The sequence below is a fragment of the Mugil cephalus genome, chromosome 8 (genome assembly GCF_022458985.1).
Source record: "Mugil cephalus isolate CIBA_MC_2020 chromosome 8, CIBA_Mcephalus_1.1, whole genome shotgun sequence".
Taxonomy (NCBI): Eukaryota; Metazoa; Chordata; class Actinopteri; order Mugiliformes; family Mugilidae; genus Mugil; species Mugil cephalus.
Genome location: NC_061777.1, coordinates 20,294,964 through 20,321,646, shown reverse-complemented (window position 1 = coordinate 20,321,646; position 26,683 = coordinate 20,294,964). Strand labels below are relative to the sequence as shown.

Sequence of the window (26,683 nt, the reverse complement as noted above, 5' to 3'; positions counted from 1 at the left end):
TGCAAACAACAAAACAAAAACAATAATCATATTCCAATTTGTAGTCAATTCAAAGCAATAATTTAAGTGTATATTAAGTTTAAGGTCATGACAAACAAAGCAAAGCTACCCCAAACCTAGCTGCTAATAATAGCAGGACAAATTTATTTACCTAAGCCCTGTAAAGTTACCCAGTTCATTTACGATTATTGTCGACCTGGCTTTTATTTTGTAAGGACATGGCGGAAGTCGTGTGAGTGCTCTCGCTGCCTTGACAACGGTCCGGAGGATGCGCAGAGTCTCAGATTTAAGGGGGGAGGTTTGGAGCTGCTCGGACTCTCGTTGTTTCTCCGCCAGGACTGGTCTAAATACTTTCTAGGACTGACATAAGTGCTACTTTCTTTAAAGAAAATATAAGACTGAGCGACGTTCCGTTTTCGGATATTTTGTTAGAGTGAGTTGAACAACTTTTCTGCCCATTTTTCTTTGGAAGTGAACGGACGAAATTTCATCTCCGGCGGAACGTTTTTGGGATAAAGGGACCAACAAAAACCACCGTACAGGCTGCACTCACGTAGTGTCCGACCTGTTTAGCTAGGTAAGAGAAAAGAAACTCGTCGCAAACCCGAATAGAAATAAAACAATTAACAATTTTACTGCCACTTAGTTTTTTCCCCAGTTCTCCGTTGATTAGTTGCGGTTTTCGGACTGTCGCACAAGTTTGGTTAAAAAGAAAAGACAAGAAAATATGCGCAGACCTGTTAGCTAGCCGCTGGTAGCTCGGAGTAAAAGAGCTTCGGACACATTTGAAGTTTGGATATACGTTTTATTTTTTTATTTTTTTCTCTCGGGGAAGTTTTCCTGCGTCCAGGCTCGTCTTTTAGGAGTCTTCCTTATCGGACCAACTCTGGCTGTTTCGCAGCTCCCCGCCACTAAGGTGAGCTCCTCGTTTTTTATCCCTCCACTCTTTGACTCTGTCTCCGTTTTACTGTCTTGTTTACATGTTTTAAAGTGTTCGCTGACGTTTGCCATTGTAGTGATTTGACCTCGTAGAGAGACCCTGGGGTTTTTTTTTTTTTTTTTAGTAAAAACTGTTTTGGAGACATCGGAGTAGGCTTCGTGCGTGGTAACCACCTCACCCCTCCTCCGTGCTTGAAAGTAAAATGCCCACAAACAGTAACGTTGAGGCACAGGAGACCAAATCTAGCCCGGAGTCCTGCTTTAAATCTGCTTTGATTTGCCCAGCAGGCGCCTTTACTCAGATTAGATAACAGCTATTGAGTAAATAGTTCCCACTTCAAGGATAAAAAACCTAGAAGTCAAATGGTTTAAACTGCACATGATGCATTTTAATCTGATCAATTTAGCCCCATGGCTCCGTGAGAGATTTCTGATCTTCTGTATTGTTATTTGTTTTTTATCAGTTACGCTGCATCTCTGTGTCTGCAGCCCTGTCCCATTTGTGTCACAGTCACAAGTTTCTGTGAAGTTTACGTCTTTCTTTCCTCATCATGGGACATTTTACTTTTCCTGAAATGTTCCTGTGCTGCATCTTTAAACATTCTCGGCGGACGGCCGTCATTACTTCATCTGTCACGAAGACTGGGTCTGGAGGGGCCAGCCTGATGTTATGTAAAGCTCTAAATGTTATGTTATAAAGGGACAGGGAGAAGATGGATGGTTTAGAAAAGCAGTATGTCCACAGGGAGTTCACCAGGAGGAGAGAAAAAAAAGAATTTTTTCCTGAACCACATAATGGGAAGCGAGGAGTAGTTCTACCCTTTAATTTACCAGGCTGCTCTCCCCGCAGAATTATTGTCTCTTAACTTGTGCATTTGTATTTTACTGTAACCATATCCATCGAGAAATGTAGTGTGGGATTTGTCAGAGTGCAAATTTCAGGATTTAATTAGACTCTGTGCAGGTCTCTCCTTGTTTTTAAGTCTTGGACTTCTTGGTAGCATCTCCCGACATTTTTGTGTCTTAATTGCATGAGGCGAGAACGTGAACTCCTCTACTGGAAAGCACTTCGGGTTTAGGTGTCAAACCAAATGGCGCAGTGTCAGATGGCTTGACATTAATTGTCTTTACATTGGAGCGTAAGCTCGTGACACCTGATCTACTGTCGTGGCACGCTGGTGGTGAACCGCTGAATCAGATTGTGTGGCTGCAGAGGAGCAAAAACAACAAAAGTGTCTTGTTTTTGTGAAAACAGTAGCCTCAGGGAAATGGTCTGATGCTCTAATGTCCACTGACCTGCAGCCGTCTGCAGACTGGCCTGTTGCTGGCTGGAAGTGCGGTCTGAACTGGAGGGGGGGCTGCAGAAATTGGGGAGCTGAGGAATTTTATGCATGGATGGCAGCGAACAGTAATTATGGTCCAGGCCATGTTATGGGTCAGGCCTGTAACCTTTGTCTTTGTATAATGAGAGAAGCTAAATGTGTCTTGTGTGTTCTAATCTGTTTAGTTGAACCCCTTTTAATTTGGCTGCTTTTCAGGGAAGTGCTTTCATTTCTTAACAACACAGGAAACAGGTGGGATTTTTTGAAATTCCAACTTGAGTTTTCTAGCTAAAATAATTATTTGGCGAGCAGCTTGTGTACAAGATTGTTATTAATTTTTGCTGTTTCAGGTGGATTTTTCCACTGCCAGACCGTGTATACCTTGCTTTTAGTTTCCGCACAAGTCGAATGAAGTTGGATATGACCAAAAAGCATTTTTATCATCCTCACCCAATGGAAACTTTTTAACTGCTAGATGGCATCATTACAGGGGCATTTGAGGGCTCCCGGGTTTTTCATTTAGGCCCTAGTGGAATTACTACGAACAACATTTGTCTGCTATGATTAGAGGATTTAAAAAGCACTTAGCTTGAAAGTGTTTTGTTCAGTTAAATGCCCAACTCTGACTTAGATTTAGATTGAAATGACTGAATTACACTGCATTTTGAGGTTTTTGTCATATTACTGATAACATACCACACAATATATCTAATTTAGTATAAATAATACACATATAATTTATGTTTAGTTTGGTTTATATTCTGAGGAAAAGATACACCAGCTTTGTGTTTTTCTTTTGAATAACAAGCTAAAACTTTTGATAAATTAGAGACTATAACCTGCTTGTGTGTCGGCCCCAATTCAGAACTGCTCCCATGCTCCGAATGCTCTGGATGTCGATAGTAAGACTCACCGTATGTTTAGCTCCTTAGTATGACAAATACTTTGAAGAGGTTACTTCCTCCCCACTCAAAAGTTAACGATTGTCGGAGTGATGAGGGCCCGGGGAATTTGTGTCGGTGGCTCTTTGCGGGTCCTTCTGTCTGGCAGCAGAAGCCCTTTCTTGGAGCGCTCCCAAACACTGACTCATAGCTTACAGAGCAGAGATGACCAAGCTTCTTTATCCCCTTGGACCCCCCTGACCTAGCTCAGCTGCTGGAACACTGGACCATTCTTGGAAAGTGAAATTGAATTGGTTTTTGAGGGGAACACAATGACCGTTTCAGCGAGGAACACTCATACAAGCGATTACGCCTTAAAGGAAACCACAGCTGCATCTGTACGGGGCTAAATGTGAAAACGCACACCGAGCTGGGGGGTTCTTCCACCCAGATGTGGCCTCTTTGTTTTCCATAATTGAATTTCATTATGTTTAAATTTTAAATGAAGCTGTTGGTTTTTGAAGTTTGTAATTGATGACACCTCTCAAGGTTGACTTAACACTACTCGACAACTCATGGGAGCAAATGGAGGCACGGGGGGATCGGTTTGGGTCTGGCAACCAAAACCAACTGTTAGGTGATAGATCTCTCACTGTGGAAATGATGGCTGGGCAGTCTCTCTACAAGGGTGTCATGTAACAGGCTGGACTTTTTTTGTCTTTAACAAATTCTTCAAGGAGGCAAAGGGGGTTATGGGCAAGTGTTAATCTTCATGGCCAGATGTTGCAGAGGTGATGATTCAAGCAGATGTGACCGTGAGGGTCGCTGACTGCTCATTTGGGTGGGTACTGTATATAACGCGTGACTTTTTCGTAGTATGGTGACGGTCCGTGTGAGTTCGGACCTCAATACTTACTTTGAAGTATTGAAAACAAAACATTTCATTCCTTAGAACTGAGTAAGACATATCCACTGTTTGTTTGTTGGAGTTATCAGAGCGAGCCTGGTGCGCTACAGTTTCTTATCAGTGGTTAGTACAAGCAGGCCTAAATGCTAAAGTACCTGCCTTGAACCTTGTAGATACAGAATATTCTCTTCTTTTGGAGGGGTTTAAGGAATTTCCTGCTCAACAACAATATAGATTGTCACTGGTAAAAATTCACATGATTACAGAGAGTTTATTTTTACTATTTGTTTCCTCTCCACGGACAAAGTGGACGTTTCTGTCTGAGAAACTTGTGTGCTGAATTGATTGTAGCTTATTTGTTTCAGCTCATAACAGACCTATGAAAGGGTGAGGCTTGTTGACATGAACTTGCATTCATTTGCTTTTATTATTTCTTGTTTGTTTTTAGCTGTGCACTGTGAATGACCCGCTGCTGATGCCCCAAAGATCTGAATGGAGTTCGAGTCGCAGAAAAGCCAACAGTTGTAGCTCCCTCAGCAGGATGCTGATGAGGCCAAGTATACTTCTGTTTCTGGCTTTATTCGCCCAAGTTTTGAGGACCCAGTGCCGGCCTGCGGTCACCGATGAAGGTAAGATGCTTTGATGAAGCTACTCAGACCTCACGCGTACGCTCTTTTATTTTCCAGTTCCTGTTGCAATATTATTAAATATCATGTAACTGTTTGAACCTATAAACTTTTTAAGTCTGACTTATCTTGACTCCTGCCTTGAGAAACAGCCCATTGATAAGCAAAGCTTTGTTCTTTGTACAGGAATGTAATCCTAACACACTCCAGACTTGGGTGAAGTCTGTCCTTTGTAGCGTCAATACTCCCCCACCACCCCCATTGATTTTGAGGCAACTTTACTGTGTTGAGCAACTGGGGTTCTGACAATCTGTACCACCTTTAGATTTACCACGACTAATTAAACGTGTATTCTTCTCTGTGTATTTAAATTGTCTATCTAAATTTCTAGTCTAATGATTTTATTTTAATTTTGAACTGAATACTATTGCCATGGGACTTTCTGGAAAGAATTTAGCCCAGTCTGGCTCTTACACAAGTTCAGTTCTGAAAAGGGGGAAGAGGCACTGAAATCAAATCCTTAAAAATGTGTTTCTTGGATCCAGTCCAACAGTGTAATAGCTGCCTGGACTTGTGGGTAGATGGGTTTGGATGTTTACACTCTGCAGTCGGAAGTGGAGAGCAGCGAAAGAATATGATAAAGCTCAGCATTATAATTGAAGTAATTAAGCAAGAGGGTCTCTCTTGGGCTTTGAGCCCTAAATAAACTTGGTGCGGCTGTGTTTAAGCCAGCAGTGGGACAGGGAGGAGTAAATGACTCCCATCTGTAGCCCAAGGGCAACTCCACTACCTAGCAGTCCCTGCTTCTCTCCTCCTTTTAATGAAAAGGTATTTGTTGTCACTTTGAGAGGAGTTAACTGCCAGGGAACTATAAATTAGCCTGTTTTTGAAAAAGAAAAGAAGATCCTACTTTAAATCCTTCCTTATCCTCAAGGATAGGCTTCCCAAGGATAATGTTTATCTTCTAAGGTGAGCCGTAAAATTCTGCCAGGGCGGGGGAAGTCTGATGCATTTCACACTCCACCCAGTTCTTGATCACCAAATGGCCAGGTACTATCTATGCAACTCTGTGCTTTTTCTCCTGCTCCCCCGCCGGCTTTTGCTTGGGAATGCTTCACTTTCCCCCCGCTTCCCCGCTGGGTGACGGATGGCTTCAGCTGTCGACGAACAATCACAGCGGAGGCATTTGGTTGCATTCCTTTTGTTTTGGGTAGAGAAACAAAATAGTTAGATGGAAATGTTCTTGTTTTTATGCACGCTTCATTGTTTGTCTTGAGCTTTTTTTTTTGTTGTGTGTTGCTCACATAAGAAAAGAGTATTGCCTGAACAAATTTAGTTCATTGAATGACTCCAGGGGCCAGATGGATAGCCTTTAACAAATGACTTGGGGGAAACCCTTGTGTTAAAATGATTTAACCAAGGGAAATATCAGTAAGATATTTATGTTCGTCTCTGTAAATCGGTTCTTTCTGACTCGATTCTGTGCTGTCAGTCACACTTGAAGGGACATTGACCTTTCACTGTAGAGCTCTTAAAATCTCAAGCTGTCCCAGGCTTGAGTGAGACTCTTTTTAGGCAGAAGTGGAGTCCCAGAGGAGCGTAACTATGTTGACTCTACAGTAAACTGCTGTTTTTATGTGAACGCGTTTTGCATTTGTATTAGTCTTTTCAGGACTTTTGTAAAGTCATCTGCCCACAGTGTAAAACCTGATCACCACCAAAAAGGTTAAATCTCCATTTATTTTTATTTGTTTTCAGTTAACAATTGTTAAAACAGACCTGACAAAGTTATTATTTCATGGTTGTCATGCATAAAGGGCTGCACTGTGAAAAATGACCATTGCGCCTCTGTTCATTTTCCTCGTGGTTTCTTTTCTGTCTGATCCTCTTTATAGAGCCACATTCACAATATAGCAGTTTTCATTTGCATATGTTATGACAATCTTGTCAGATGATTGAATGACTAGAAAAATGCTAACCTACATTCATTACTAATTTTAGCTTCACGTGAACAATGTAAGCCTGAATACAGATTAGTAACAATCACTCTGATTTGCATTCAGTTTTACAGGCACATAAATGAACAGGGGGAATTCACAGCCAAATTGTTGTCTTACTTCTCTACTGGCAAGATACTGGCAAATAGGATTCAGCATTTAAAAAATCCTTTGACTATAATTTGAATAGTGATTTCTAAATTACGCTTACTCATCTTCACAAATGAAAAACAACTGAAGAAGTTTTTAAAACACTGACAGACAGAAAAAAACAATAATTCAGCATTTTACTTATGTTACCTTCTGATCACCTTTGATAAACAATGAATAGAAACAGGAAAAACTGTCCAGTTTCACCTAGTCTGACCTTAAGTCAGGAAGGAAACCAAGTGATGCGTGTGTTTGACTAAAATGGATCATCCATCTATTTAGCAACCAACCATTCCCAATCTACAGTAGAAAAAAAGACGGTAATCCAAACAGCATAGGTTTATTCTTTTAAGAGGTCTTAATTTTACTGTGTTTGTTCATTAAAGACATAATGTAAAGCTAAATGTCACTGAACTAATTTGAATGACACTGGAGCAACTTTGCAGTGCACAGTAGCCCATGTAGCTCCCACGTGTTAATCCATGCTGATTGTCAGCGACTCATTTAAGAATGAAAAGGTCCTCCACTGGAGTGCTTTAAGGAGGGACACTCACTCTGCGAATTTTTGGGGGCTTGCTAATGGGCATTGTCCTATTCTTTTGCTTCCTGCCGGTGTTGCCTTTTGTCTCTTATCAGTCCTTTCTGCACAGCACCCACCCATTCACTGTGGTGTGGTCAGACCAGCACAGGGAACTTTGCAGTGGCACACAGACGAATGGCTATGGCAGCGCTTCAGCCTAGCTGGACCTTCCTGCATTCAACCATCACTCCAGTGAGAGCAGGAAATCCCAGAAGTCATTCACGCTGCATATTACTTCCTATGTTGTAGCAAGAGAAAGTTCCATAGACTGGCGCCAACTCTTCCTTTTAGTTGGTCTTGGATTTATGGACTTTTACAAGCTCTCACTGAGATCTTCTTCACCAAAAATCCCTTTCAAGGTTTGTTTAATTAGCCTGATTTTAAATGATGTCAGTCAGTTTTCACAGATGGTTGAAAGAACCCACGTGAGGCCGTTCCAGGTGGATTGCTTTCTGAAACTCTGGTCATTAATCCTTTTTAATCCAATCACAGTAGAAGTGAGATTAACTGAGACGAAACATCCTCAAAGGACGGATGAAAACTTGACGCATACCCTCCAAAAAGAAATTTATAGCGAAAGATGCGCTGTAAGAAAACATACATGCTGTTACCATGACATTTATACACTGGGTTAGCCAGAAAGTTGTTGGTGTGACGGCACTGTGTTGCGTTATTCCAGTTTTACAAAGGTCTTCACAGAAGCACAAATGTTCCATTTGACTGTGTCAGGAATAAAGAAACAAGCAAAGTTTACAGCTTTTATGGGTGTTTTATGATGTCTGCAGTAAGATTAACAGCTGGGATGTTACACAGTCTTATCAGTGGCATCTCCATTTAGAGGGCAGGGACAGAAACATACTGGACGGCCCCAACACATAACCGCTGCCTTGTGTTTAAGGCTACGTCTGGGTTGGATAGTTTTAGTCTTTTGCTGAACATGCCCATTAAGCCAGCGAAATTTTAAAACGCATTTTACCTCAGTGTTTCCATAGCAATAGCCATAGCATATCAGATTCTGTCATAATCAAGAATATAATGGCCACTATAACACAACGTTTGGATTTCATTCATAACCCTCCAACAAATCACCGCAACTGATTATGTGACATATCTTGCTTGACAAATGCCTTAATCACTGTTAACTGTCCTTTTAAGGGAGAGAATCTCTCCTTTCTCCGTTGGCAGCCATTTTGTTGTAAAAGTCAACTCGGCAGCACTCAGAGGCCGCGTTCCATTTACCTTGGAGGTCAAAGCTGGAAATGACGTTACACTCCAGTTATCAGCGTTGGAGTTACAGAAGTCAGACAATAAGATGGCACATCCACAAAATTGCTTGCCATCTCCAAATATAACTTCAATATTTACATTTTTTTCAGTGCAAATTTTTTAAATTTTTTTTTTAAATTGATATTAACCACAATTATTATTATATTACACATAAATTGTAAATTGAAGAGGTAACTTGAACCAACCCATGAGTTTTTTACCAGAATGATTTGCAGTGATGAAAACTACAACACCACACAAGGCAGATATTTGTAAAAATAGTGTTAATTGCAGGAAAAAATACACCATTAATCACAGTTTGCCACAATGGTGTTTATCAGTGTGGTGTTATTGTTTTTAGGTATTGCTATAGTGACATTGGCTTGTCATAACGGTATTTCAACGTATGTATGTTGAAAAGTAGTGTCTGTACAACCGATTTAGTACAACGAACGCTGATCAAAAGTGCTAATAAACGGAATATCACAGGAGTTTTTAATTACTGTTTACACATGGGGCCGTCATCTTGGTAACTTAAGTCGAGCGTAGTGAGGATTCTCTGACTTTCCGAGTAGGAAATCTAACTTCGGGTGGCGTTCCAGTTGAAAATTCCGACTCGGAAATTCCGACTTCCGAGTACATATGGAGCACACCAATATGACATGTATGCATATGTTGCTGTTACTCTTCTGTCAACATCCACATAAAGCCTTCCCAAACGGTTTTGTTGGCCCGGTACGTCCTTGCTGTGCATAAAGAATTCCAAACGGAGCGACTCCAGACCTAAATATCGCCACAAGTGTTGTGAGTGTGGAATTTCAGATGGTTTCAAAGTTTGTTACGGAATAACTGCTGATCAACATGAGTTGGAAGTAAATAACTTTCCTCCGTTGTCTGACAACAAAAACAGACTTATGTGATTCAGAGACTGTCACAGACAGTCCCTGCGACAGACGGCCTTTGTGGGGCATCAGATAATGTCAGCATGGTTGATGATACTGCATAGTTGTTGTCGGTCATTAACAGGCATTTGTGTTGGTTTCATCAGACTGACTTCCAACCATGAAATAATGATTTGGTCAGCTGGTCCCGGTCCGATTTCTTAACAGATGTTGGCTACGATGCAGCTATGTTGACTGCCAACTAAAAGCCAGACAAATAAAAAGTGAAATGTCTGTTTCATGTTCGGACGTGTCAGTGCAGTCAGAGGTGGCCTGGAAAGCTGATGTAAATGCACATGGTTCTTACATGAAACCCACATCTTTAAATTTGGACCTTTTTTAATGTAGATCTGGCCTAAGTGGCTCCTCTGCATCCCCCCTTTGGGTTTGTTTTTGAGTAGAAAGTTGATCCTACCCCCTGGCCCCCTTTCCTGCTGGGATTAAGGGCCTGTCAGACATATGTGATCCAGGAAATACCTTTACTAGGCCCAAGTGGGGTCACCATAGCAACTGGCACACTAGAACCTGCCACTGCAGGCCCTCTCTTGCTCGCTCCTGTGCACATGCTCACTGGCTTGCTCTCTCTGCTCCCTCTTCCCCTTTATTGTTCAGAGTCCTTTGTTGTGATGGTGGGAGGGATTAGTCAGGTTTGCTGATGTTGTCCTGAGGGTTTTCTATGTAGATGTGCTTCCTGTAGCGATCAGGAGGAAGTGCGTTTGTGAGAACACGGTGTGCTTTTAGGATTGTTTACTGCCGTGGTATTTGATTATCTAAATCGATTTTTATTATAAAGACGAATGGGCAATATATGAAATGGTAAAGGAGGACAAGTAAAAAGATTTTATATCATAGCGCTGCTGCTGCCAGGGACTTTGTAGATGCTACCTGGAAAGAAACAACAGTATTATGCCAACTAGTGATTCAGTTGATAAATCGGCCTACATACTTTTTTCCACAGTTAATTTTTAGTTAATTGGTTTAATTTGAGTGTCATTTCCAAACATGTCAACAACAGTGAATTGTGTGATCTGATTCACTGTTTCTGAGAAAAAATTAAAATGAGCAGAAATTGTTAATTAATATTGTGTCCACAATATCCGCCTGCTGTTTCGTTTTATCTGAACTGTGTATCATGTGCACCTATTGACTAGAATGTGTGATCCTAAAGCAAACACCAAGCAAGTTGGCAAGTGATCTTTACCTTTAACTAGACAAACAACACCACTGTGATGGACAACGTGTCAGCATAATTGGGTTACTCCCTCCCCTTGCGTACTATGCAGTCATTTAGAACGGGGGGCTCAGGTGTCTTTCTTTCGTAACACCTCCCCTCTCTTCATTCCTCTAATTGAATTTCACCTTCCTTCCCCAAGTAGCTCCTTGCCTGCCTGGCAATGGGGCCTTGAGTAATTTGGGATGCGATTTCATTTGGGGGAGAGGTTGGGCAGACGGTGTTACAGGAGGAAACCAAGGAAGGACTTTTCTTACTTTTGGACCGTGCTTTGTGTTTGAAAACCCTTTTTGGTGTGTTTACTGTTTAGATAAAGCAGGCTTGTATAAGACCACTCCTAAAATGGTACCCCATCAATCAGTATCAGTCTGAGATGGTCCACCTTTTATGAATGTCTTGGTTTATATGTAGTTTCCATTTTGTGTTCACGGATTTGTCTTGATGTGTTTGTCAGTACCCAAATTCACAAATGGAGAGCTTTCAAGTAGAACCATGTTCTGTTTGCTTTGTAGTCTCGGTGGAAACGCAAGCAGAGCTGTTTACCGTCTATCTTGGGGACCCTCTGGCTCTGAGTTGCTCACCCAAGGACTCCATCCACACTGTCAACTGGACCAAAGACCATGTGCTTGTTGTGGATGGAGAACACACGCGGATTCGCAGCGGCAAACTGGAGATTGAGGCGGTGGAGCTAACGGACTCTGGGCTGTACGCGTGCACCACTTTTGGCAACCACAGTGACTACTTCAATGTCACAGGTAAATATCGTAGATGGAGCATTTGTATGCTCAGCTTATTCTTCCAGGGAGACGCAGTAGTGCTCTGTATGTCTTGTAATTAGTTTTTTCTGTTGCACATTTTGTTGCCTAACAGTAAAGCAGCTATTACTGTCAAAATTATTTGTGTTTGTTTATAAAGAACTTAGGTTCACAATGACTTTTATGAAAATAACAGTTTACAATGCACAGCACCAACAAACCGTTACATTTATTTATTTATTCCAGTTATCGACATCTAATAATTTAAAAAAACTCTTTAGACACTTGTACAGAGTAACAAGTATAGAGGTTGTTTTATGTCTGGTGTGCATTAATTAATTAGCATATCCATGTTATGTCCGTACTGAGCATTATCTGTATACATACATTCTCAAATGCTGCCCACATAGATTGAGAAGAAAAGACACTGAAATGTTGAGATTTGGCTTAAAGTGTGCCTCATCTTTTCCGCACATCCCGTAAAATATTTTATCACTGACAAAATACTTGTAATAGAAGTGTGTCCTCATAATTATATTCTCTTCCCTAGTTGATACCTTGGCCTCATCTGAGGATGACGATGAAGATGAAGAATCTTCATCAGAGGAAGCTAAACTCTCAGGCAGTCAGAAACTGCTGAGTAAGTGTACAGATCCCTTCACATTACTACCATGCTACTTTTAACGTATGGTCATTTCTGACTCACGCGAGTCACGGGGCTGTGAGTACTACTGGTCAGAGATTCGAGAGCTTCATAATTCAATTATGGACATGCCGTGTGTGTGGGTCACGTGTGGGTGAATGATTTCACTCTGAATCAGACGGGTTTACCACCTCAGCGGCAGCTTTTACACGAGGAATGCCCCTGAGGTGACTACTCGCGGTTAAGCTCGGATGTCTTGCAATTTGTGTATCGAGCAGTTAAGCCTCTCAACTACTACTGTCCTCTCTGCTCAGAAGAAATACAGCTGCCACCAAGTGTGGCTAGCATGTGTCAGCCTGACTGTGTTGTAGGAGTCAGAGTACTAGCATGTGTACTGAAATTAATTTTACACGGTAGGCTTTACATAACTGTGGCAATTGTGAACCCACAGCCACTAAAAAAGAAGTGGTTTTAGTAAAAGAAACTAAAGGTTCTCATTCATCTACCACTGCCAAACCCTGCGACTGTAATTTTCAAGTCTTTTATCTTGGGCTGAACATGATTATGTAATGTTTTCTGTGAAAGAGATTGAGGGTGTAGTTTTATAAAATATAGATGTTTTTATATCTATATTAAACTCATAATTATAGCTGTATTTTTCATCTAACTTTTGTCTTTGCAATTCTTTCAGCTAAGGCCCCGCAATGGGCTCATCCAGAAAAAATGGAGAAAAAGCTTCATGCTGTCCCGGCCAGTAAGACTGTGAAGTTTCGATGCCAGGCCAGTGGCAACCCAATGCCAACTCTGAAATGGTACAAGAATGGGAAGGAGTTCAAGAGAGACCATCGCATTGGAGGCTTCAAGGTTAATACTAAAAATAATTTCTAGACCTGTCAGCTGCTTGTTATTGATACTACACAATCCTTTAGAATTTATTACTACAAACTTACTCACCATGTGTGGAGATATGTGAGTGATCTCATCTCTGTGTTAGATAAGCACCCCCTCCCCCAGAGTAAGAAACGCTTTCTGCAAGTAAAAAAAAAAAAAAAAAAACAAGAGCCAAGTTTCACATTTGACCTGAGTAACAATACAACATGAAACCTTATGCCACAAAAAGGAACGTTGTGCCACATTAATACCTCCAGGTGGGCTATCCTAGCCATCCATTTGGATGAAGGATATCATTGGCTGTCCTCATTCTAGGTATCGGTGCGTCATCCTCTCTGTAATACCATCCATGCAGCAGTAAATTTACCATGATACCTGCCGTATCTATGATATATGGTGTGATTACTCTTTTTGTCAGCATCTTCCCCTTTCCAGACAGGCTGTGCTCAAATGTGACGTTAACAGGTGACAGAGCTTTGAGATTGTAAATGGCTGATAAGACCGTTAACTGTAGTCTCCAGATTTACTTAACAGAGGTGCGGCAGGTGATGGGTGTAAACCGGATCTGTTATATCCCACTTTACTGTAAAAGGCATCAACACTCCTTAGAGATTATCATAATTAAACCGTTTATTTCCTGCTGGGCACTAGGATGTTTGAAATGCTATTGGTATTGTATTAATCCACAATCTTATCAACCAATATATGGTGAGATTATTATGTAGAAATAGTGCTGTATATACTTTAATAATGAATTTCCTGTGAATAGCTCCATTCATTGACAGTTGCCCCACAGGTGTGGGATGTATGTTCATGTTCAGAGACTAAGAAACAGCCCCAAGAAACAGATCTTCCCTACATCTGCTCTTCCTATCAAGGTGTGGAGTTGTCCAGCCTTGTCTGGTGCTGCTTCCCCAGCCAATCTCCCTCCCCAGCTGGGACACATTTAGGAGTTTCCTCTCAGCTGCCTGTTGCCCTCGTCCCTCCTAAACTCCCCCCACCACGCAGCCAGGACGCACACTTAACCATCTGGCTGCTGTTTTTTCAGTCAAGGTGCAAAGGTCCGCATCAGCGGCCGGGGACGTCTCCCATCCCTCCCACACTCATGCTTTTATGGCTGGGCTTCTATTGTTCGTATCGTCTGCATGGAGACGTGCAGGAGGCAGAGAATAATGTAGACCACATGTATATGAAACCAAGCACAACACATCTGGCAGCAGGCAGCTGGAATCCCTCATCACGTTTTTAGCTAAATGAGGGGAACTGTATGGCTCAGTCTGTGTATATGGATGTTTGATGTTGCCATAGCCTTAGAGGTTTGTTGGCTAATCACACACTGCCGGTCTTGGCAGATTTATGGAAGAAAAATTATAACATGTCTCGGAAAAAAAGAGGCAAACCTCAGTTGGTGCTAATAAGACGGATTGGAGCAGATGTATGTATAGAAAAACATGTACCCACTTTCATGTGGTCTTTTTAAGGTAGAACAAAGATCTACTGTTAAGTTGTGTACTGTTATAGAACGAGTATATTATGATAAAGAAAAGTTGATTTATGAATGTCACAACGTCTTTCAAGTGACATTTTAAGCATTATGTGTCAGTAAGGAAATCCATAGCCATTGGGTAGACTATGCACATCGATGGTGTTTCTGTGTCTTTCACTGTAAATAGACTTGGTTTAGGTAGCATTTGATATGATATATACCATGAATGATATATATGTGTGCCACTCTTAATTTTTTTGCCCTCTTTTTAGGTCCGTGACCATATGTGGACCATCATCATGGAATCGGTAGTACCCTCTGACAAGGGAAACTATACCTGTGTGGTGGAAAACCAGTATGGCAGCATTAACCACACCTACCAGCTTGATGTAGTCGGTAAGAGTTTACTGTCATCATCTTACTGGTAACAAGAATTCTTCTGGTGGTTTAATCACCTGTTGAATATTGATGAGCCTCTAGTATCATGGTGAATCACCTTCACAGAATATTTCAAATCAGTATATAGTGGGTATATGTTAAGCAATCAAATGTGATCTGTATCCCAAAGGCATTGGGACAACAGCCTACTGGGTATTTTTGTCATAAATTGAGCCTGTTTACTCGTGGCATGAGTGATGGATACATGTACAGGATAGAAGTGATTACTCCTCAAGGGCCTGCCCTCTGACTTGCTCTTACGCCACTGGTCTTATAAATCAGAGTTCCACTTCCTCCTCGGGGTGGACACACTGTCACAAATGCTTTCTAAGTCCCCAGTGGATTCTCGGTTTGTAAGTTAACTTTAGAGAGTTATTGGTCTTCCACATTGAAAATCAAAAACATTTGATTACACAGAAACAGCACCAGGTGAGACGCATAACTCTGTCTATTGCAGAGGTGTCAAACTCATTTTCACTGAGGGCCACATCAGCATAATGGCTGCCCTCAAAGGGTCAGATGTAACTTATAAATGTAACTAAATGTAACCAAATGTAGTGTAAAATAAATTTAACTACTCCTTAATGTTAAATAACTCTGAATTTATTACTTATGCAAATTACAAATATTACATATATATTTGCATAGAAAAAAACATGTTTGCTTGTTGCTCTGTTAACATAAATAACATAAATAAAAAACACAAATCCTCTAAATTTGTCAGGTTAGGAAAGCCACATAACTACATCAATCAAGGATCAAACTATCCAAATGAATAAAGAAAAATAACCTCAAACACAAGTTATGACATTAATTTGTGTTCAAAATTTGTTTGTCATAGTTGAGAGGGGCATAACTACTGTGAAATCACCAATTGTGAGCTGCTAAGAACATGTGTGACAGATGTAGCATTTTCAAAAAAATAATAAAAATGGCTAAAATACACATATGCATAAACACATAAACCTGCAAACACTAAATACATATATTAATAAGTATATGTAATAAACCCAAAATAACAAAATAAAGGTTGTCTCAGTTCACAACTCATTGGTCAAGTTTTTAGGTTAGTTTTTGATGAGGAGATGCTGTCCATCCCTGAACACACCAAGTGGATCCCTTCTCCACCATCCATTGATCTTGTTTCGTCTTCGTCCACCTATATGGGTCTGGGTCGTGGGGGCAGCAGCTTTAGGAGGGAGGTCCAGACGGCCCTCTCTCCGGTCACTTCCACCAGCTCCTCCGGAGGAATCCCCAGGCGCTCCCAGGCCAGACGGGAGATCTAATCCCTCCATCGTGTCCTGGGGCGACCCCAAGGCCTCATACCGGTAGGACGTGCCCGGAACACCTCTAAAGGGAGGCGTCCGGGGGTGCATCACCAGATGCCCGATCCACCTCAACTGACTCCTCTCGACGTGGAGGAGCAGCGGTTCTACTCTGAGCTCCTCCCAAGTGTCTGAGCTCCTTACCTGTCTCTAAGGCTGCCACTCTATGGAGGAAACTCATTTTAGCCGCTTGTATTTGCGATCTTGTTCTTTCGGTCATCATTCAAAGTTGGTGACCATAGGTGAGGGTTGGCACATAGATCGACCGGTAAATTGAGAGCTTCGCCTTTCTTCTTAGCTCTCTCTTCACCACGACAGACCGGTTAAGTGCCCGCAACACTGCAGACGCTGCTCGGATCCGTCTGTCGATCTCCCGCTCCATTCTACCCTCACTCGTGAACAAGATCCTGAGGTATTTGAACTCCTTACACATGAGGCAGGACTTCCTCGCCGACGTGGAGTGAGCAATCCACCCTTTTCCGACTGAGAACCGTGGCCTCAGACTTGGAGGTGCTGATCTTCACCCCAGCCGCTTCACACTCGGCTGCGAACCACCCCAGCAAGAGGAGGTCGCAGTTCAATGAAGTTAAGAGGACCACATCATCCGCAAAAAGCAGTGACGAGATCCTCTGATCACCAACCCTCACTGGGAGCAAGTCCGACTTACAGCCGGCTACACGGACCGAACTTGCGATACTTTGGTCCTTTGGACATCAGCAGCTCCCCGCCCCTACAGAAAATGGTGTGGGCAAGTTGCTGTCTTCTGCCCCTGAGACACCGGGCGGTTTGCCAGAACGTCTTTGGAGCCGATCGATAGTCTTCTTCCATGACCTCATCGAACTCCTCCCACGCCTGAGTTTTTGCCTCAGTGACTGCCCTGGCTGCAGACCATTTAGCCATCCGGTACCGGTCAGCTGCTTCCGGAGACCCACAGACCAACCATGCCCTGTAGCCCTCCTTCTTCAGCCTTCACCTCTGGTGTCCACCAGCAGGTTCGGGGGTTACCACCATGACCAGCACCAGCGACCTTGCAGCCGCCACTCACAACAGCTGCCTCGACAATGGCGGAGCGGAACATGGCCCATTCGAACTCAATGTCCCCCACCACCCCCAGGACATGGTTGAAGCTCTGTCAGAGGTGGGAGTTAAAGTACATCTTGACAGGTTCTTCCGCCAGGCGTTCCCAGCAGACCCTCACTATTCGTTTGGGCATACCAGGTCTGCGTGGCGTCTTCCCCTGCCATCTGATCCAACTCACCACCAGGTGGTGATCAGTTGACAGCTCTGCTCCTCTCTTCACCCGAGTGTCCAGAACATACGGTTACAGGTCGAATGATACGATTACAAAGTCGATCATCGACCTACGACCTAGGCCGTCATGGTGCCAAAAGCACCGATGAGCAACCTTATGTTCAAACATGCTGTTAGTTATGGACAAACTACGACTTGCACAAAAGTCCAGTAACTGAACACCGCTCGGGTTCAGATCAGGCAGGCCGTTCCTCCCAATCACGCCCTTCCAGGTCACGCTGTCGTTGCCCACGTGAGCGTTGAAATCCCCCATAAGGGGGGAGTTTGACTCAGCTTGACCAGCTCTTTTCAGGTTCAATTTGTCCCCAAGGGGGCAAATTGAGGCATCATATTGCTTCACAAATATATTTTTAATTCTCCATTAAAGGTTGTAACTTAGAAATTGTAGCCTGAAATGGTGTTGGCTCTAATAATGCATGTGACCTTGTTTACCATCAACCCGGGTCATTTCCATTTACAAAGCCTCAATGTGCCACAAGTTTTATTCGGCTATTGTTTGAACATCAGTCAGCCGTGAACACTTTTGAATTATTGCACATTTGCTTGACTGCTCATCAAACGTTAAAGCTAACATTTGTGTGTTGTTTGGTTGTGTTGCAGAACGCTCTCCTCACAGGCCAATCCTGCAGGCCGGCCTGCCAGCTAATCGCACCGCAGTGGTAGGCAGTGACGTGGAGTTTGAGTGCAAGGTGTTCAGTGACCCACAGCCTCATATTCAGTGGCTGAAGCATATCGAGGTCAATGGGAGCCGTGTTGGTCCTGATGGGTTACCATATGTCCGTGTCCTCAAGGTATGAGCTAACAACCAACTCTACACATGTTGATGTAATAGCTTAAATGCTTATGTAATCCTAATGAAAAACAGATTTTATTGTGGAGTCGTTTGTATTCTCCAAAACGTTTATATATTTATTTTTTAAAGATAATGTCTCTGGAAAAAAATGTTATGCTTGTTGTTGTTGTTTTAACTCTGAAATAACCCATGCCAACCGTATTTTTTATTTCTCTGCTGCATATGACTTGTTTTTATTTCCAGCATTCTGGGGTCAATAGCTCGGATGCTCAGGTGCTGACCCTCTACAATGTGACTGAGGAGGAGAGCGGAGAGTATATTTGTAAAGTGTCCAATTATATAGGAGAGGCTAATCAGTCGGCCTGGCTGACTGTCACCAGATATGAGCCCACAGGTAACCACCACGCAGCAGTTCAGGGGCGACACGGTGGACGTGCTTCTAGGACCACCTGGAAAAACTAGAGCTGTATAACTCGAGACAACCTCAGCTGTTTCTCTCCTCCCTCCCTCCTTTTCTCCCTCCATTACTCCCTCCCTTCTCTCCTCAGTGCTATTGACTGTAAATGACGCTATGGAAAATTCCCAGCAGAACAGTTGAAAGTGTTTAGTCTCAGGTTTATGTTGGACCATTCTCATTCCTGCCCCATGCCTGTTCTGTGCCCTCCTAATAAGGGCTTCTCTTGCCATCTTCTATTACTCTCACTCCCTTGCCCTTCAAAGTCCTGTGTGCACGGCTCACAGACTCTTTCCCCTTTATTTCCAGCTGTCATCCTCTGCTTACCTTTGTTTCACAGACCTCCTGTTGTTTGTCTGATCTTCACATAGTTGGTGTGAGTGTGAGACTGAGTGTGTCCTGTTCTGCTGTGGAGATTTCCATGCCCATCTCTTGCATGTGGAGATGAGACCAAGGTATTTGATGTGGTGACGGTGTGACCCAATATGGGGTTCAGCAGTGCAGACATAACCTAACCATCTTTTCCACTAACAGATACTGGAGGACTCTTCCTGACAGAGTCCTCTGCAAGGGCTCTCGGTGTTACTTTTTGGGCAGACGGTGTTGTAATGAGGAGGAAAACGCTCCTCCATCCTCTTTCTCTTTCAGAATCCTTTACTCATGTTCCCCTTTCCCTCTTGGGCCTCTTGTTGGGTCTGCTTCCTTTGTTATTTTCTAGACCGCTGGCGTTAACACCACGGACAAGGAAATGGAAGTCCTTCAACTGAGAAATGTGTCTTTTGATGACGCTGGGGAGTATACCTGCTTGGCGGGCAATTCTATCGGGTTCTCTCATCACTCTGCATGGTTGACCGTTTTTGAAGGTATCAGTGGTTCTGTCTCTCTCCTATATTTCCATTGCTTCCCTTTTCCAAGCCTGGCTGTCCACCTCTACATTTATCAGATAAGGGTCTCGTCTGACTCTAGTTCTGGTAAAAATGGGAGCGGAAGCCAGGGCACAAGTACTAAAACTCGAACCCCTCTCTGTGCTCAGCATGGCTTCTGCTCATCTTAACTCTCCAGATGAGAGGGTAAGAGCCATGCTCTGCTGTTTCCTAAATGAAATCGACAAATGCCAAACAGCCCGAGACAGTCCAGGGCCGGTCGTGTTTTGAAAACCAAGTATATACACAGAAGTGTATTTAATGGGCTCAGCCAGGTAGAACCCTCCAGTTATAGAAGGGTTGTTTGGCAACTCTGATCAGATTTCACTTTGATCTGTCTCCTCCATTCTGCTCTCTAATTGGTGTTTGCATTTGATTTGGTGTTAAGCTGATTTTCTTTGACAAGCGCTACAAATGACATGTATTGCTGATGTCATTTCCTGCTGTGAGCACAGCGGCTGGCTTTGATAATTGGCTCTCTGTAGTGGATACGTCTCATTCCTGAGGATTGGAATGGTTATTTGTCCAATTATCAAGATGCTTGTCAGTCAGCCTCTTCACACAAGTGTAGCTCACTTGTGTTGCTGGTGTTGGTTCAGGATGTAATGATTCTTCAGTTGGTATGGCACCCTTGGTTTGGGATGCATTGTTCAACACGGAGGGCTTCCAGCTCAAGCTATTTGTGTACGATATTCTCCCATTAGCAGAAGCAGACAAAACGTAGTCATCAGCAGTAATGAGCCAAAGTTTTGATACACACTTTCTGAAATGTACATCTAATTTAGGAAGTTTTAAGAGGCGGCAATATCATATCATACATCTGATCAACATTTTGAGAACAAAAAGTTGTTACAATCAACTGTTAAAAGCTTAACGTGATTTGAATCCATAGATTAACTAAGATATGAAAAAAATATCTCTGAGATCTAGTGCCTATGCACAAAGCTGCATCCCAAACCAAAGAATGTTCAAACCATTTTATTCATTAAATGTGGAATCCATTACACCCCTACTACTGGTATGAATAAACAGTGGTGTTTTCTCTGACTGGGAGGATAAAAACAAGATCTGAATTGGGGCATTTGTTTAAAAGTGTTGAAACTTTTTTTTTTGCAAATTAGCACACAAATGTTTTTTCTTTTCTTAAAAAAAAACACTAAAAGAAAAAGAATAATGTTTTACCAGCACCAACACACAACTTGGATACTGTATTGATAAAGCCAATTCCTTAATCTACTATATTAAGCTCACTCGCTGTTTTTGACAGAATAGAAATAAAAAGTGCATTCAACTATTTCATAGCTAATGTAAAAATAATTTTCATTGCTGAAACACTGTGAAATATGGTTGTTCTGTGTAAAAGTCAGATCCTTTGCGTACACTGCTACAGTCAACTAAACTATGTGGGTTATCCCAACTATCAAGTGTTAGATTTGACAGAAATTCAAGAGCGCACGATCACTGAAGTGAAACCCCCCTGTTGTGGAATTTGTGTACCGTATGCACTGGCGTCAAAGGCTCTGGCTTTTAGACAGTGTGTGCCTGTGTGTGTGGGTGGGCCGTTTGTGTTAGTTGTGTTGCTGAGTACTTGGAAGGAATGCATGTGTTTTGATGTACTTGGGTATGCGCTCCCTGTTAATTCATGACAGCTGACCCTACCCCTCCCTGCCCCCTGTCACCCCGCTCCCCGTCCCAATCTAGCTGTCACACACTACCCTCCAGCCAGCCACACCTACTTAGAGGTTGTCATCTACTGCGTGGGCTTCTTTTTCATCGCTGTCATGATTGTCATCGTAATTATCGTCAAGATTCGCACCTCCTCGAAGAAGAGTGACTTCAACAGCCAGCTGGCCGTCCACAAGCTGGCCAAAAGCATCCCTCTGCGCAGACAGGTAACAGAAAGTAGATAGGGGGTTTGGAAAAATTTATACCTTTTCACATTTCTTTTCTTCTTTAAATTTTTTTCTGACATTTCTTATTTCTTTCTTTCATAAATTCAAATGAAGTCAATGAATATGAATAATTTTACTCATCTGTACATTCATAGTAGTTTTCTGTTAATGTTACCATGACACTAAATTCATAGAGCTTTCAGGTTCATTATAGATCCTTGAAGTCTTGTGCAATAGGTAAGTATGAAAATTCAAAAAGTGCTTTTACGGTGCACCGTGCCAAAACCACACCACAGGACTTTATATGGTTCACTATACGAGCTGCTGCAACCCTCCTCTAGGTTTCTTTTCCTTTGGGGTACTTTTGGCTTAATTAACTCTATTCATCGGTGTCTGTTCCACTATGAGAAAAGTAATGTCAGTGTTTCTTACCTCAGGTGTCTGTGGACTCGAGCTCCTCCATCCATTCTGGAGTGATGCTGGTCCGTCCCTCCCGCCTCTCTTCCAGTGGCTCTCCAATGTTGTCTGGGGTGTCTGAGTATGAACTGCCCCAAGATCCCCGCTGGGAACTTACCAGAGAAAGGTGTGTTTTGGACTAAAATTTCACACAAGGCAATAACAGCTTAGAGGCTTGATGTTACTCAATGAAACAGTCAATGTGTTGGGAGAAGAGTCGGCTCTGAAAGTCAAGCTTATGGCGAGGTGCTCTTCAACTGTACTGGACCATTGATTTAGTAAAGGGCTGTTATGTTTAATACGTAACATTTAGTGAGTCTAATATTGCAGTTAATTTAACTTTGTAAGATTAAAATGTAACTTTATTACACACCACACACACAGAGTAATTGTTAACCGTCTCATGTGCCTCATGTGTCTTTTCACCCCAACAGGCTTGTCCTTGGGAAGCCACTGGGTGAAGGCTGCTTCGGTCAGGTGGTGATGGGAGAAGCACTGGGTCTAGACAAAGAGAAGCCAAACCGCGTCACCAAGGTTGCTGTTAAAATGTTGAAATGTAAGTAAAGAATTGGTATACTGTGTGAACAGATTTTAAGAGACATCTGCCATTGGACCCCAGCCATTGCACAAATGGGAGAGAAGAGTAAAAATTTATGAGGACCCCTGACATCCCATATAAAACTGTGTTCATTAAACTGCGCAGAGGAGTGAAGATGCAGGGAGAGTAGCATTTATTGTCTTGTACTTTAAGTGCTTTTCCTCAGGGATCATTGTACAAATCTCAGCCAACTCCTTAAGAGCTGCACTGTTGGTGTATATATTTAGTTAGGTGATAATTGTCAGGCCCTCTTGGCCTTTTCACCAGCAGAACGAACATGGACTAATTACCTTAACATGTTTCATTTCCCTTCCAGCTGATGCCACAGAGAAAGACCTGTCGGATCTGATTTCAGAGATGGAGATGATGAAGATCATTGGGAAGCACAAGAACATCATTAATCTGCTGGGAGCCTGTACACAGGATGGTAAGACCAGACAGACAGGAGCCCCACTCTGCAAAGACCAACACGCACGCACGCACACACACGCAGACACACACACGCACACGCGCACACACACTGTTGTCCCTAAGTCAACAGTGTTACGGTGAACCTTTGTGAGATGTGTAGAAAAGCGTGCATAAACGATTCTGACGCTGGCTTCCGAGCTCGCAGTTTGAATTGACCGCAGCTGCTGTCATTTCCCTAGAATCACACCTGACAAGAAAAATAAACTACATCCCAAATAATCATACTGTGCACATGGCTCTGTTGTCATCACATGGCAACTCAGAGCACATGGATTATTTCACGGCTGTTTTGACTGTGAAATCAAAAGATAAATGAAAATTAAGTTACACAAAATACTTGTGCCATTAAGTGCAAATTGTTATTTACATGCAAATAAACCTAGAATCCGAAAATAATCAGTCCTACACACTCTAATCTGGTTGCTTTTGTTGTGTCCTTTACTTTTGTGACAGCACTGCTGCAGATGCATGCATTTTGTTTTGGTGTCATTATGTCTCAGTGTTGTTTTCATTTTATTCTGTAGTGTAATCTCAATGCCTCAATTTCAGGTTTGCAGGTCACATATATCGCAATTAAATCGTTCTTACTTTCCTTTCAATCCTTTCTAGGTCCTCTATACGTGATTGTTGAATATGCATCCAAGGGCAACTTGCGGGAGTACTTGCGAGCTCGGCGCCCGCCAGGCATGGAATACTGCTACAACCCAGACCAGGTTCCCGTGGAGAACATGTCCATCAAAGACCTGGTGTCCTGTGCTTACCAAGTGGCCCGAGGCATGGAGTATTTGGCCTCCAAAAAGGTAACTACAGCCAGCTTTTATTTTACAAATTAGTAAATATTATAATGGATTCAGTTGTACTGGTTCAATTCAAGTAATGTCTGTTTTTATCTGTGTAGTGCATCCACAGAGATCTAGCTGCTCGTAATGTTTTGGTAACGGAGGACAACGTCATGAAAATAGCTGATTTTGGCTTGGCAAGAGACATCCACCACATTGATTATTATAAGAAGACTACCAACGTGAGTATTCTCATCATTTGTTTTAACGTTAGAGTGAGATTAGAGTTAGATTTGTGTCTAACGTGCCTACCGTTCCCCACAGGGCCGTTTACCAGTCAAGTGGATGGCTCCAGAGGCTCTGTTTGACCGGATATACACACACCAAAGTGATGTGTGAGTATCACGTGCCGTTGCTTTTGCCAATTTGGTCCGGTTGGAATGTGAGGAAAACATTTAGTCGTGCAGAAAATCTAGACGTTCCCGCCCGTTTCTGTCTGCAGCTGGTCGTTCGGAGTGCTGCTCTGGGAGATCTTCACCCTGGGAGGCTCTCCATACCCCGGCGTCCCAGTTGAAGAGCTGTTCAAGCTGCTGAAAGAAGGTCACCGCATGGACAAGCCCTCGACCTGCACTCATGAGCTGTAAGGAACTACGCACACAAAATCAATAGTGTTCTGCATGTTCTTTAACACTCTTTTCCAACATCGCCATATGTGATGAAATGAGATTAATGGGGATAATATTATACAGTCTAATATTGATAAATTTATGGTAATTTATTTTAAGGTTTTCTACTTTTTATGAAATAATATGCAAAACCTGATGATTAATGCTTAATCATTTGTGTCACGCTTTAATATCCCCCCCTCCCAAAAAAAAATAATCAGGTGCTTGGCAACACAATAGTGTTCCTTGACACATGTTGCGATGACCAATCAAAGGTTGAGTCATGTGCAGCTGGAACATACGGTTCACCTTTGTTTTTGCTTTATACAATCACCTCTACAGCCTGAAGTTTGGTTTTTAACAGTCCTCACAATAATTTATGACAGAAATAAAACTCACCACCTCACTGTGAATCCCATCTCTGATGTCTTCAGGTACATGATGATGAGGGACTGCTGGCATGCAGTGCCTTCTCAGAGACCCACTTTCAAACAGCTGGTTGAAGACCTAGACCGCTGTCTGGCCATGACATCCAACCAGGTCAGTCGTCTCTTCAGAGCAGAGGAGCAACACCTTTGTCTGGTTTGAGTGAAATGCTGATTTTCGTCCTCTTGTTGTGTGCCTGCAGGAATATTTAGAGCTCTCTGTGCCTCTGGACCAATACTCCCCCAGCTACCCGGACACCCGCAGCTCCACGTGCTCCTCCGGTGAGGACTCGGTTTTCTCCCACGATGCTGGAGCGGAGGAGCCCTGCCTGCCAAAGTTTCCTCCCCACTCCAATGGGGCAGCCATTAAGAAACGCTGATACCTCATCTTCATTCAGACATTGACATTTCCTCCGCTCCCTGCCTCATGGGGTTGGACTTCTCCCCCTACATTCCCAGACATGAAGCTAAAAACACTGGTGCTCGGTGAGAAAGGAGCTTTGAGACACTTGGTAGAACTTGTTGGATCCTATGGACTGAAGATTACAGCCGTTTCCCGGTTCTTGGTGGTGACGTTGTTTATTGGGGCACTTCGTATTAACAGGAGTGGCTGTTTGTCACAGTTTCAGAAAAAAGCAGTCCATCCCCCCATGGTCGGATCAGAAGAATGGAAAGGACTGAGTAGGACTGTGTCCATTTTTTTTTTTTTGTAGCTTTCATTTTGTTCCTTCCTCCATGGTCGTTTCATCAGTACTGAAGAAGAGCAGACCAAACCCAAGAGACATGCAGCACCATGATCTGCTGCATCACTCACCATCTCCTTGTAAATACAGTTAGAAAATTATAAATATGAATATATATTTACACTGTACTCTTATTTTTATTACCATAATTGATTTATTTTGTTTTGATCCATTTTTGAATATAGTCCTTAGGGGCAGTTGTTATATGAGGGTACTTTGACATGACATGGCCAGTTTTTATTGCTGTACCACAGCCTCAATTCCCCTTAAATTTACTACATAATCGTCTGTGGAAAAATATATATATCGGGTTTTATATTTTTTTAACTGTAAATGCTTTTCATGATACAACTTTGCAATACAGTGTAACTCAGTGTTTGGGGTTTTCTCTCCAGCAGAAAAAAAAATAGATTTATGAAAATGTTTGTGTGTCTGTGCACGGCTGTCTCTGTATGTATGTGTGTGTGTATGTATGTATGTGTGTGTATGTGTGTGCTGGATGTGTGTGCAAACTTTTATTGTCTCATTCAAGGTTGTTCATTGAATTTCAAGGATGGTCACAACTGTAAATATCCCTGGTTGTACGCCGTGCTTGTTAAAATCCAGAGCTATCTGCTTCAGTCAACATCATGCACTTCCACTGTGCATGCCTTCCATGTGATGAACTGATCTTCTACTGTAAATGCTTTAACAGGAGTTACATTTGCTGCCATATAACTTCTGATGAAGGGTTGCAGAACACGTATGTCATCATAAAAAGAATTACATTAAATAAAAATGTTAATAATAAACAAA

At 42.5% G+C, this 26,683-nt stretch overlaps 1 protein-coding gene across 6 annotated transcripts; it reads left to right on the top strand.

The window, feature by feature from the left end:
- The first annotated feature begins 285 nt into the window (after positions 1 to 285).
- Positions 286 to 26,683, top strand: fgfr1a (fibroblast growth factor receptor 1a). Of its 6 annotated transcripts, XM_047591550.1 has the most exons (19): positions 286 to 577; positions 836 to 916; positions 4,498 to 4,678; positions 11,353 to 11,595; positions 12,146 to 12,235; positions 12,930 to 13,102; positions 14,888 to 15,011; positions 18,290 to 18,480; positions 18,726 to 18,876; positions 21,561 to 21,757; positions 22,189 to 22,334; positions 22,642 to 22,763; positions 23,122 to 23,232; positions 23,886 to 24,076; positions 24,175 to 24,297; positions 24,380 to 24,450; positions 24,558 to 24,695; positions 25,155 to 25,260; positions 25,349 to 26,683. In XM_047591550.1, exons 3-19 carry the CDS (start codon positions 4,525 to 4,527, stop codon positions 25,523 to 25,525), a joined length of 2,508 nt encoding a protein of 835 aa, XP_047447506.1. In that variant the 5' UTR covers positions 286 to 577; positions 836 to 916; positions 4,498 to 4,524; the 3' UTR covers positions 25,526 to 26,683. The 6 variants fall into 6 exon arrangements, with proteins under 6 accessions (XP_047447506.1, XP_047447507.1, XP_047447510.1 ...); XM_047591551.1 differs by lacking the exon at positions 836 to 916; XM_047591554.1 differs by lacking the exon at positions 18,726 to 18,876 and adding an exon at positions 19,655 to 19,799 and having other exon boundaries at positions 286 to 916; positions 21,561 to 21,751.

Coding starts and splice junctions, on each gene's coding strand:
- fgfr1a (XM_047591551.1), top strand. CDS start 4,525: ATGCCCCAAAGATCTGAATGGAGTTCGAGTCGCAGAAAAGCCAACAGT. Junction 24,077..24,174: donor AGTATTTGGCCTCCAAAAAG/GTAACTACAGCC, acceptor TTATCTGTGTAG/TGCATCCACAGAGATCTAGC. Junction 24,696..25,154: donor TCGACCTGCACTCATGAGCT/GTAAGGAACTAC, acceptor TGATGTCTTCAG/GTACATGATGATGAGGGACT.